We start from the raw sequence: 12095 nt of genomic DNA on the forward strand, positions 1-12095 counted from the left end.
TTTTTAGTAGTGAATAATATGGTAAGTAAGAGCAAAGGGTTGACTCCATATGGGCATTATTTTCTTTCCACAGAAACTTCAGATTGCATTAACTGTTCCCCTACCCTGGGACCAATTAAGCCCACAGCAAAAATAGTGTATGGCATTCTAATCATGCCGGAGCAAAGATGATCAAAGGACTGTCACCTCCTGTCTCATAGGGTTACAGTGAGTTGGTTCCCGCTCAAAGATGACTGGTGGAGGGGTTATTTTGACAAATTCCTTTGGAAAAATTTCTCTGCATGTTTGGGAAATAAGACAGCCAGTCATTTATCCATTCCTATTGTCTTTACCCTCCTTCTGTAACTTGATTCTGTAGCATTCTCTCACTCATGGATGACAGGCAGTCTTAGTAACTGGAATGAGGTCATTCTCATGTCCACTAGAATGAGCTTATAGCAGAAAGTGAAATACTTAGGTGTAAATGTAACAAAACATGTATAGGAATTTCATGCTGAAGAGTACATATGCTGGTGAAAGAAATCAAAGTAAATATAAATAAATGCAGAGGTATATCAGGTTCATGGATTGGAAGTTGCAGTATAGAAGAAAAATATAGGCTTAATAGATTTTCTGTCAAAACCACAGCAAGCTTTTTGGTAGATATAGGTATGTTTATTCTAAAATGCATATGGAAATTCAAAGGAACTAAAATAGCTAAAATAATATTGAAAAAAGAAATAAGAGGAATAGAGCTATCCTATTTCAAGATTTCATTTGTAGCTACAGTAGTCAAGGCTGTGTGGTATTGATGGAGAGACAGGCATGTAGGTCAGTGGAAAAGAACAGAGAACCCAGAAATAAACCCATGCAAGTTAGCCAAACTTACTTTTGACGGAGTATAAAAGCTATACAGTTAAGAAAGATAGCCTTTTCAACAAATGTGCAGGAGCAATTGGACAACCATAGCCCCAAAAATGAACCTCAACCTGAGACGCAAACCTTATAAAAATTAACTCAAAATGGAACTGGCCTTAAATGTAAAATGTAAAACTATACAATTTTTAGAATAAAAATAGAAAATCATCAGAATCTAGGGCTTAGTAAGGGGTTCTTAGATGTGACATCAATAACGGATTCATAAAAGGAAAAATTGATAACTTTGACCCCATGAAAATTAAAAACTGTTTCTCTGCAGAATACACTGTTACGAGATATAAAAAGCTACCACGTGCGACAAAATAATGTCAAAACAGATACCTTAAAGAGGACTACTATCTAGAATTTATAAAGAGCACTCAAAATTCAACAGTAAAAATAAACAATCCAATGAGAAAATGAGTAAAAGATTTTAAGAGACATTTCACCAAAGAGGATATACAGATAGCTTATACATGAGAAGGTATTCAACATCGTTAGACATTAGTGAAATGTATATTTAAGCCACAAAGAAATAAAGGGTGTAAAGTGTGGATTTTATGGTTTGTGAATTAAATCTCAATAAAAAAGGGTTAATCTTACTCCGAGTTGGGAGAAGCCATAGACAATTAGTGCATAGATATCTTCATTTCCCAGATCAGATACCTCAGTCACATGTAGGGTAGGAGGTTACTCAAGGATATATGATGACTTGGGATAGACTAATAATATCAATTGTCAAATCAGGGTTTAACACAAAGGCTTATAATGTGTCAGGGATTATTTAAATTCTTCACACACATGAATTCATGTAATCCTTAAAGAAACCTCTGAGACAGAAGTTAGTATGTACACCCATATTTTATTAATGACAAATGAGAAGAAAAAGAAGTTAAAAAATGCCTTAAGATCACACAACAAGCAAGAAGCAGAGCTATTATTTGATCTCTGGTAATTGCTGCCCAGTGTCCCTGTTTTTACTCATCTTGCTTCACTGCCTTGGGTACTTTCAATCCTTCCCAGCACTAGCATATACTGAATACTTGGATCAGCTACATAAAGAGCCCATACACAGGTGACTGTGTACAATAGGCCCAGAGTGGGCATGGCACAAACACAGTCTCTCCATCCTAGATGCTTCATTGGTTTGGACTGGATTGGGTCAAGAAGTAGAGGAGGAATTTAGATTTCTGCACTCTACACGCCACAGCTCTTGGCCTGTCTCCTCTTCTCTTACTAGGGTTTGACTTTTAACTGGTTTTCTGAGTATTTCAACCAAAGGGGTTTATAGAGTGCACATGGGTATGGTGGGTGTGTTGAAAAGTGTTTTGTATTTCTTTTAACTTTTTGAAAAAAGGAAACCATTTTCAGTGCTCAATTCCTGATAACTTGAATATCTGCAGGTTAGAGAAGATGAAGAGGTTTCCTGAAAGAAGAGAAACAGGAGCAAGCCTTTTCTCTTTCAGGCCTGAAAATTATCCAGGTTAACAGGAAGCAGGTGAAGGGATCCTTACTCAGGGAGGGATGCAAATTGGAAGGCAATTATATGGTTTTTATCTAGGACTTAGGGAAAAATTCTTGGGACAGTCATCATGCCACAGTCAGGGGGTGAGGAAAGCTGCATGGACTGGGGAATGGGATTGCTCAATACCACCCTGCTGCGTGCAGTATCCTGCTCTGAGTGGTGCCGATTACATACATACCACTGTAATTCGTGCCTCCCTGGGCAGAATATGCTCGTTAAGTACAACCTTTGTGGTGACCCTGGGGACGGGAACATGGGTGGAGTTGCTGTCGCCCTTGAGCTAACTTCCTTGAATCCAGGAGGACTTTGAAAGCTGCCTGGACCTCAGGCATCCTCAAGAGGTATAGGCTCTTACTGTGACCAGTGGGCCTATGGGGATTAATCCCAGCCAGTAGGAAGGGGCCCCCATTAGATCTTGCTTATCCTTTGATTTAAGAACAGATTAAGGTATCCAACCCATCTTTTGGTTTTCTCCAGGGAAGGTATGAAACCATCATAGATGCCTGGAATAGATACCATAGATTTATGTGTGGCAATTTGTACTTTAAATGAAAATGCCACAAAATCGAGTCAGAACTTTTGCTTTTAGATGGTTTCTCTTGTTAATACTCAACTCCACTTTTCAAGGGTTCATTTTATTCAAAGAACTAAGCTCTGAAATTGTGATTTTGGAAGAAGTTTTCATCCTTCTAAGGCAACCCTGTGATGTGGTCTCCTTAAATCCCTAACATTTGGGGAAATTTTGGTATAGGTAATGGGACAATTTCAGTCTGTATCAACAATAACTAAAAAGCCAACTTACTCTGGTATAAAATATTTGCAAATCTTACATCTAATAAGAGTTATATATATATATATATATATATATATATACTATTTGACAAATTCCTATAACTCAATTGTAAGACAAATAAAAAGCGAGGAAAAGGATTTGAGTAGCAGTTTCACCAAGGGTATGCTATATATTCATAGCTGACAAATACATGAAAAAAATGATTAACATTATTCCTCAAGGAAATATAAATTAAACCCACAGTATGATATGTGGATTCATATCATACTGGATTGGGTCAAGAGGTGCACTTGACCTCTTCACATGCACTTGAAGTTCATAATTAAAAAGACAGACTGTAACAAGTGGAAGAGAATGGGGAGAAGCTAGAACAATTATACATGGCTAGTGGGATTCTGAAATGGTTCCTTCACTTTGAAAAATTGTTTGGCAGTCCTCAGAATGTGAAACATAGTGCTTCCTTAGGAACCTATAGGAGATTGCCCAAGGAATTATGATGGCTTGGGATGGGTTAATAATACAAATTGCCAAAACAGACTTTAACACAAAGCTTACAATATGCCAGGGATTATAGAAGCTCTTCACATATGTGATTCTTTTAATACTTTCTAGAAACCTATGTGGAAGGAGTTAGTATATATACCCGTATTTAATAACAAAAAAAGAAGAAAAAGGAGTTAAAAACTGTCTTTAAAGTCACACAACCAGCAAGAGATAGAGGTGTTATATGAATTTAGGTAGTCCTTCCTAGCATTCCTGATTTTAGTCACCTCTCCTCACACAGGGTTCCTTTCAGTCCCATTCCAGCACTAGAACACATTGACCATTTGGGCCATCTACCTAAAAGATCCAGTTCCTCTTGTGGAGTTTGCCTTAGCTCAGATGCCCAAATGAAGGGGGTCTGGAAGTAGGGCATGACATGGGCACTGTCCCTCAATCCTAGGCTGCTGAACTGGTTTCACCTGGCCTAGGTCAGGGGATTGAGGAGGAAATTGGATTCCTTTCCTCTCCATACTGACACACCTTGAAATATCTCATTTTCTCTTACTAAGGATTTGGGGGTCTTTTCACTGCTTTTCTGTGTATTCAAAGTAAAGGGATTTAGGGGGAGCAGATGGATCTGGTGAGTATGTTTCAGGGTGTTTTTTTGTTTTTGTTTTTGTTTTAACATTTGGGGAATGCTCCATTCCTACTAATTTGTGCATCTACAGGTTAGACAACCTGAAGATATTTCCTAAAAGAAGATGAGAATAGAAACATTCATTCACTATTTGTCATGAAAATAATCCAGGTAAACATAGAGCACATGAAGGAATCCTCACTCAGGGAGGAATGGAAGTTGGAGGGCAATGGGATGGCATTTTCTGGGACTTCTGAATAAATCCTGGTAAAGGCATCATGCTGTGGTGGAATGATGAAAGCTTCATGGGGTAGGGGAAAGGTTGTGTGCCCTGCCCTACTCAGAGAGGTGCCAGTCACACATGCTACAGAGTAATTGCTGCCTTTCTTGATAGAGTAAACCTCAGGTATGTTTGTGGTGGCCTGGGATGTGGATGGGGGTGGAAGTGAAGTACCCCTTGAACTACCTTCTTTGAACCCAGGTGGGCATTGGCAGTCAGCTGAGTCTCAGATATCCTCTTAAAATTTCAGCTCCAACTAACTTCAGGGTTAATCTCAACTATTGGAAGGGGTCCTCAAAGTAGATCCTGCTCATCCCCTGATAAAAGATCAAAATATGGTGAGCAGTTCAGCTGTTGGGTTTTCCAGGGAAAATTTTTAGCCTTCTTTATAAATGTCTGGAAAGGTTAAGATAAGTTTATGCCTAGACATTAGATATTTGGATTTTATTTAAATCTGTTTGTATTTCCCCTTTTCATTGTGTCTGTTGATTGGTGATTAGTTGTGGACTAGCAACATTCTAATTTTCATGTATTTTCTCTTTGTCATACCACTTTACCTCTCTACTCTTCACATTACTTTGCAGATAATTATCATTAGACAATTGCATGTATAGGTTTTATGAAGTAGATTTCAATAAAAAGCATGCCCCATAACCCCACTGTTAGGTCTTTTAAATCAAAAGAGTATAAAAGGCAAAATTGTGCTTTGCATTTGGGTTGTGTCTCTCTTACCATCCTCAGATCTGGATTTGCAAGAGTTCATTGTATTCAGAGAACTGAGCTCTAAAATTATGATTTTGCAATGAGCTTACATCCTCAACCAGCCTTAGCATGGGGTTTTCCTGAAGCACCAGAGAAATTTTGGTATGAAAGTAAGGACAATTTTAGCTTGTATAAAAAAATTCTTGAAAGAAGTAAATGTGGGAGAAAATATTTTAAAATCTCATATCTTTCAAGAGACTTGCATACATATTATATGTAAAGCTCCTACAACTCCCTAATAAGACTAACTCAAAAGGGTGGAAAGGGATTTGAATAGACATTTCACCAAAGATTATATGCTAAAGGCCAATAAATACATGAAAAAATCATCATCTGTTATCAGAGAAATATAAATTACAAACAGTTATTTACCACTTAATAGCCAATAGAAGTCTACGATTAAAAAGACAAACCATAACAAGTATTGATGATGAAGGGGAGAAACTAGATATGTAGAAAGGATATTATAAATTTATTCTTTCATTTTTATTTTTTTAGTTCTTTTTATGTTGATTACATTCTGATCCCCATGGTCTTTGCTGACTGATCATTGGGGTTGACAGATGACATGCCAAGCTGTCCCTATCAAACTGAGTTCCCTATCATTTCTCCTTGTGTTTTAGCTCACTTTGTTTGGATAATTACACTGACAGGTTTTATGAGTTAGATATATATAAACCTTCAAAACACATTTACCACTTATGAACTGATTTAATATGGAATAGCTAAATAGAGGATAGCACCTTTTTGGTTTTTTTGAGTTACATCTCCCTAAGCACTTGTCAGGCTTTCTTTTATAGATTCACTTTTATTCTGAGAACTGAGTTACAACATCTGGGGTTTTGAAAGACTTTGTTCCAGCACATCCAATTTCACCACTTATCCTCTGGAGTCACTGATGTCTGAAGATCTTTGAAACAGGGCAATTTTACAGGGGTTACTTTTATCTACTTAGAAGAATTCCTGAAAGAAGTTCCTTCTTGATAGTCAGGTAAGGAGTTGCAAATAATGAATCAGTATGTCCTAATTAAAATGTGTTAGGTATTGATCTAATCTTATGATGATAACATTGCTTTTGCTTCTATGTTGCTTTCCAGGTTTCAAAAGTATTTTCGTCACCTCATTTACTTCTCAGGACAAATCAGGGTTGTAGAGTGATTAAAAGTTTATTCAGTTTTGGTTTGTTTTGAGTATCTCCTGAGAATATCCACAGGAATGTTCCAAGTACTGTGTCTCCCAAATACACAATCATTCAGCAAATGATCTTTATTACTATTACAACTGCTAATATAACCACAACTGCTACTGCTACTGTGACTAACTCTACAGTTATTGCTAAGATCAAGTTCAATTTTACCTTTTAACAGGTGGGAAGTCTTTGGATATTTAGATACTTCACAACTTGCTAATGTTCTACTCGTAAATGAACTTTTAATGAAAACATGAGCTATTAAATTTTCATTGAATAGTCCCAATTATCTGTATATTTAGTAAAGCACAGCCATGTTATTTAATGATTAATTTTAATACTTTCTATAAATATTCTTCATACCTCTTTTTATTCATCTATAATTGCCTACAGCTTATCATACATGTACCACCTAGACTTCAGACACCCATGAGGGCTTTAGGCTTTAAAGCAGGCTGTGGAATCATGAGGAATGATGAACTTTACTTAGGCTCACTTTGTGTGGGTTTGTATGGAATGTCTGAATAGGAAATACATGTTTCAATGCTATACTTGCTTTAGAGGCGTGGAAATAGGTGCTATGATTGTATACACTATATATGCATCTGTCACTTTTTAGGTTATAAATGTGTTGCCTACATTTCCTCATTTAATGCTTAGAATCCTATGATACAAATTTAATAACATGTTTATGTAATGGATATTTTAGTAGTAGGTTAAATAGTCCACAAATTCGATCTGCATATTCTGTCTGAAAGTTTAAGAACCATTACTTTGATGATAATATTGAATGTTATTATTGCTTTTAATATTGTGCTTTTTATTACCATCAAAAATTTTTAATCACCTTAAAGATGGGAACCACTTAGTGAATGTGGAATTAAGTGAATTGTTCATGATCTGAGATAAAATGATGGTTGAAATTCATTTTCATAATCTGAAAGAGTGATTTTTGTATTTTAATTTTTTAACTATCTCTGTACCAATATCTCACTGTAACTAGTGAATTTAGGCAGACGTTGGGAAACCTGTATTTCTTAGCTCTTCCTTAATGAATGTGAACTTCCTTGAACATTCATATTATAAACCATTTTACATGCTTGAAGAGAATGTACTATCCTGTTATAAAAGAAGCTAAAATGCAGTTTTGGGCCTGCATGTATATGTGGTTTTTCTAGAAATGCAATCATGCTATACACAGTTTCTAATCTGGTTTGATCTATGAACGTGAAGTCAAGAATATGCATCTAGATTAAATAATATATTGGTTTTGTATTACAAAAGTCCATTTTTTAACCTAGGTGGACTGCATTTAGTTTTGTTATATGAAATGAGTGTGTAGGTTTTTTTTTTTTTTTTTTTTTTTTTTTTTTTTTTTTGGCTGGGTGTACTTTATTGATGGTACATGACAGAGTAGGGCTCTCAGTCCCTCCCCTTCCTCGGGGGGTCTGGGATGGAAGCTGTGGAGGATGGGCGACGCTTGGTGTCAGGATGGATTTGGGGCCAGGACTCCCCAGCAGCTGACGGCCTCTCTCCCTCTCATGCTGTTGCTGGGGCTGGTGGTCCAGGGGCTCTTACTCCTTGGAGGCCATGTAGACTATAAGGTCCACCACTCTGTTGCTGTAGCCAAATTCATTGTCATACCAGGAAATGAGCTTGACGAAGTGGTCATTGAGGGCAATGCCAGCCCCAGCATCAAAAGTGGAAGAGTGCGAGTCACTGTTAAAGTCGCAGGAGACAACCTGGTCTTCAGTGTAGCCCAGGATGCCCTTCAGGGGGCCCTCTGATGCCTGCTTCACCACCTTCTTGATGTCATCGTATTTGGCCGCTTTCTCCAGCCGGCAGGTCAGATCCACGACGGACACGTTGGGGGTGGGGACACGGAAGGCCATGCCAGTGAGCTTCCCATTCAGCTCCGGGATGACCTTGCCCACCGCCTTGGCAGCGCCGGTGGAAGCAGGGATGATGTTCTGGGCAGCCCCACGGCCGTCACGCCACATTTTCCCAGAGGGGCCATCCACAGTCTTCTGGGTGGCAGTGATGGCGTGGACAGTGGTCATGAGTCCCTCCACGATGCCAAAGTTGTCATGGATGACCTTGGCCAGGGGTGCCAGGCAGTTGGTGGTACAGGAAGCATTGCTGACGATCTTGAGGGACGTGTCATACTTCTCATGGTTCACACCCATCACAAACATGGGGGCATCGGCCGAAGGGGCAGAGATGATGACTCTCTTGGCGCCACCCTTCAAGTGAGCCCCAGCCTTCTCCATGGTTGTGAAGACACCAGTGGACTCCACAACATACTCAGCACCAGCATCACCCCATTTGATGTTGGTGGGATCTCGCTCCTGGAAAATAGTAATTGGACTCCCATTGATGACAAGCTTCCCGTTCTCAGCCTTGACGGTGCCTTTGAATTTGCCATGGGTGGAATCATACTGGAACATGTAGACCATGTAGTTGAGGTCAATGAAGGGGTCATTGATGGCCACAACCTGCACTTTGCCGGACAGTATAGCAGCCCTGGTGACCAGGCGCCCAATACGGCCAAATCCGTTTATGCCGACCTTCACCATCGTGTCTCAGAGATGCGGCTGGTACTGCACAAAAAGATGCGGCTGTCTGGCTAGCGGGCAGGAGCAGAGAGCCGTGTGTAGGTTTTTAAAGTAATTACTGTATAACATTTATGCTCTCTGTTTTGTTCAAGTCTTTTCTGTATGAGTTTGTAAGCCACTACCACATTTTATTAATTACTAAAATTTTAACAGTCTTAGTTAGGAAGGAGAAGGCAAATAATGACCTTTGCTCATTTTTATTTGCATAGTTTTGAATACTCATCCTCTACTCCCGCCCCTTCTTTTTCTTATTTTTCATCCTTCTCCATTGTATTGTAATTTTTTTTACCATATTGAGAGTGATGGTTAATTTTATGGCAATGGGGCTGGGTTGTAGTGTTCAATTGTTTGGTTAAACATTGGCATAGTTGGTGGTATGGAGTTATTTTGTATATGAGATGATCATCTACAATCACTTAACTTTAAGTAAAAGCGTACCTCTGATTATGTGGGTGGGCCTCATCCAATCATTTGAGGGCCTTAAGAGCAAAGAACTTAGGGCTCCAGAGATCAGAAAGAATTCTGCCTCAAAACTACCCCACTCCTTCCTGAGTTTCTAGCCTAACAAATTAGGACTCAAGGCTTAGTAACATTATATTAGTGATTGTTACAATTCATTGCAGTTTCTAAGGACCAACAGAAGGCATTGTGAATGTACATGCAAATTGTTCTTGAATTTTTCACCCAGTATTTAATTTTATATAGCACATTTTTATCTCCATATATGTCATCACTATTTTGGCCAGTAACATAATGTGTTTATTTATCCTTATTTGTCTACTTTTTGAGGTTGAGTTATGAGTCTGGAGTTCTCTTATCCATGTTGTGGGAATAACAAAATTTTGTTCTGTGGTAAATAGGGCCATTTGTTCCTGGTTCATACAGTTAAGTAGTTTTGACTTCCTGGTCCCAGGAGTTCTAGAGATTTCTGGGCACTAAGGATGTGTATTGTACCAGTGGTGTTAATTTTTGCTAAAAATTAGGACACTTCAAAGACTAACATTTCCCTACTGAGTAAGGAATTTCTGATTACAAAATCACTGTATCATTAATGAATTTCCCTTGATGAATGTGGAAATTAATTTGGGGGGTTGAACTTATGTGTCTTATGTTTCAGAAGTTTTTTACATGTGCTGTCTCATCTAAACCTTGAAAAATCTTTTGATATTGTAGAAGTTATCTGTTACTGTGTAACAGATTACCACAAACTTAGTGTTCTAGTTTGCTAATGCTGCCAGAATGCAAAACACCAGAGATGGATTGGCTTTTATAAAAGGGGGTTTATTTTGTTACACAGTTACAGTCTTAAGGCCATAAAGTGTCCAAGGTAACACATCAGCAATCGGGCACCTTCACTGGAGGATGGCCGATGGTGTCCAGAAAACCTCTGTTAGCTGGGAAGGCACGTGGCTGTCATCTGCTCCAAAGTTCTGGTTTCAAAATGGCTTTCTCCCAGGATGTTCCTCTCTAGGCTGCAGTTCCTCAAAAATGTCACTCTTAGTTGCACTTGGGATATCTGTTCTCTCTTAGCTTCTCTGGAGCAAGAGTCTGCTTTCAACAGCCATCTTCAGACTGTCTCTCATCTGCAGCTCCTGTGCTTTCTTCCAAGTGTCTCTCTTGGCTGTAGCTCCTCTTCAAAACGTCACTCACAGCTGCACTGAGTTCCTTCTGTTTGTCAGCTGATTTATATGGCTCCACTGACCAAGGCCCACCCTGAATGGGTGGGGTCACACCTCCATGGGAGTATCCCACCAAAGTCACCACCCACAGCTGGGTGGGGCACATTCCAAGCAAATCTAACCAGCACCAAAACGTCTGTCCCACAAGACCACAAAGACAATCGCATCTGGGGAACACAATACATTCAAACCGGTACAACAACTTTACATCTACGTGTCCCCAAAGTACAAGTTTCACCACTGCTGCTCAGCCTCTTCTGTTTGGCTCTGTTTATAAGGAACACTCTTTGACCTGTCACAATGCATCATTTGGCTTAATTGACATATACAGAAATAGTGCGCATCTCAAGTGGAGCTGGATATGCATTTCTAAATACAGGTGCATACAACTCCAAAGCAATTTACTCACCTTTAATTAATACTAATTGCACCTAAGAAAGAAGAAAAACACTTTACTGTTCTGCCATAACATCAAAACTAAATCACCCTATAGAAAACATTCTTGTGTTGCAGTTAAAGAGCTCTGTTGCTTTCATTGTCAAGGTAGGGAACAGAAGACCTAAAACTCCTTTTATTCCCACACACTTCATTTAAGGGTAGTGATGTCGATTCAACCACAGTTAGATAAAATTTCTTTGAATGTGTATGGAATAATCATGTCATTCCCTGTCCAGTCAGGCTCCTTCCAAATGCAACATCCTCTAAATAGCCTTCGGGTTCATTATATCTGGTGTTTAAAGGAGCACCACAAAAACAGTCGAGTGGAAAAATTCATCAGTGAGACTCTACTAAGTTTTATTTTTCTACTTGGTACATTGCCAACTGTGTTAATATAGTGCTTTCCAATTTTCAAAGAGTTTCAGACATATTATCTCATTTGTTCCTGAGGGTAGACAGGGCAGAATAGAAGTGTAAGAGGCAAAGTCATTCCTCCAAAATCAAATAGTTTCCAAGGATCCCAGATAATGGCTAATTCAGCTTTGGATTCCCAAGCAGCAAGCATGGAAACAAAGTGGGTGGAAAACTGCTCAAGAGTTAAATTTCCTGGGTTCAAATTCTGGCTCCACCATTTATGGGCTGAGGCAAGTCACAACCTCTCTAAGTCTCATCCATGAAATGGGGACGATAATAGCTATTTCACACACTCATATGGATTAAATGAAATAATGCATACTAGGTACCCGGTTATTACTAGGGTGGCCCATAAAAGTGTCTCAAGGTCACGGAACTTGACT

General features: G+C 38.9%; 1 protein-coding gene across 1 annotated transcript; it reads right to left on the reverse strand.

The window, feature by feature from the left end:
* Window positions 1-7997: 7997 nt before the first annotated feature.
* Window positions 7998-9208, reverse strand: LOC119525954 (glyceraldehyde-3-phosphate dehydrogenase). Its single transcript, XM_037824731.1, has one exon. It carries the CDS (start codon window positions 9140-9142, stop codon window positions 8141-8143), a length of 1002 nt encoding a protein of 333 aa, XP_037680659.1. The 5' UTR covers window positions 9143-9208; the 3' UTR covers window positions 7998-8140.
* Window positions 9209-12095: the final 2887 nt, after the last annotated feature.

The sequence above is a fragment of the Choloepus didactylus genome (genome assembly GCF_015220235.1).
Source record: "Choloepus didactylus isolate mChoDid1 chromosome Y unlocalized genomic scaffold, mChoDid1.pri SUPER_Y_unloc2, whole genome shotgun sequence".
NCBI lineage: Eukaryota > Metazoa > Chordata > Mammalia > Pilosa > Megalonychidae > Choloepus > Choloepus didactylus.

Excerpts from the sequence above, each read along its gene's own strand:
- LOC119525954 (XM_037824731.1), bottom strand. The coding sequence starts at position 9,142 with ATGGTGAAGGTCGGCATAAACGGATTTGGCCGTATTGGGCGCCTGGTC.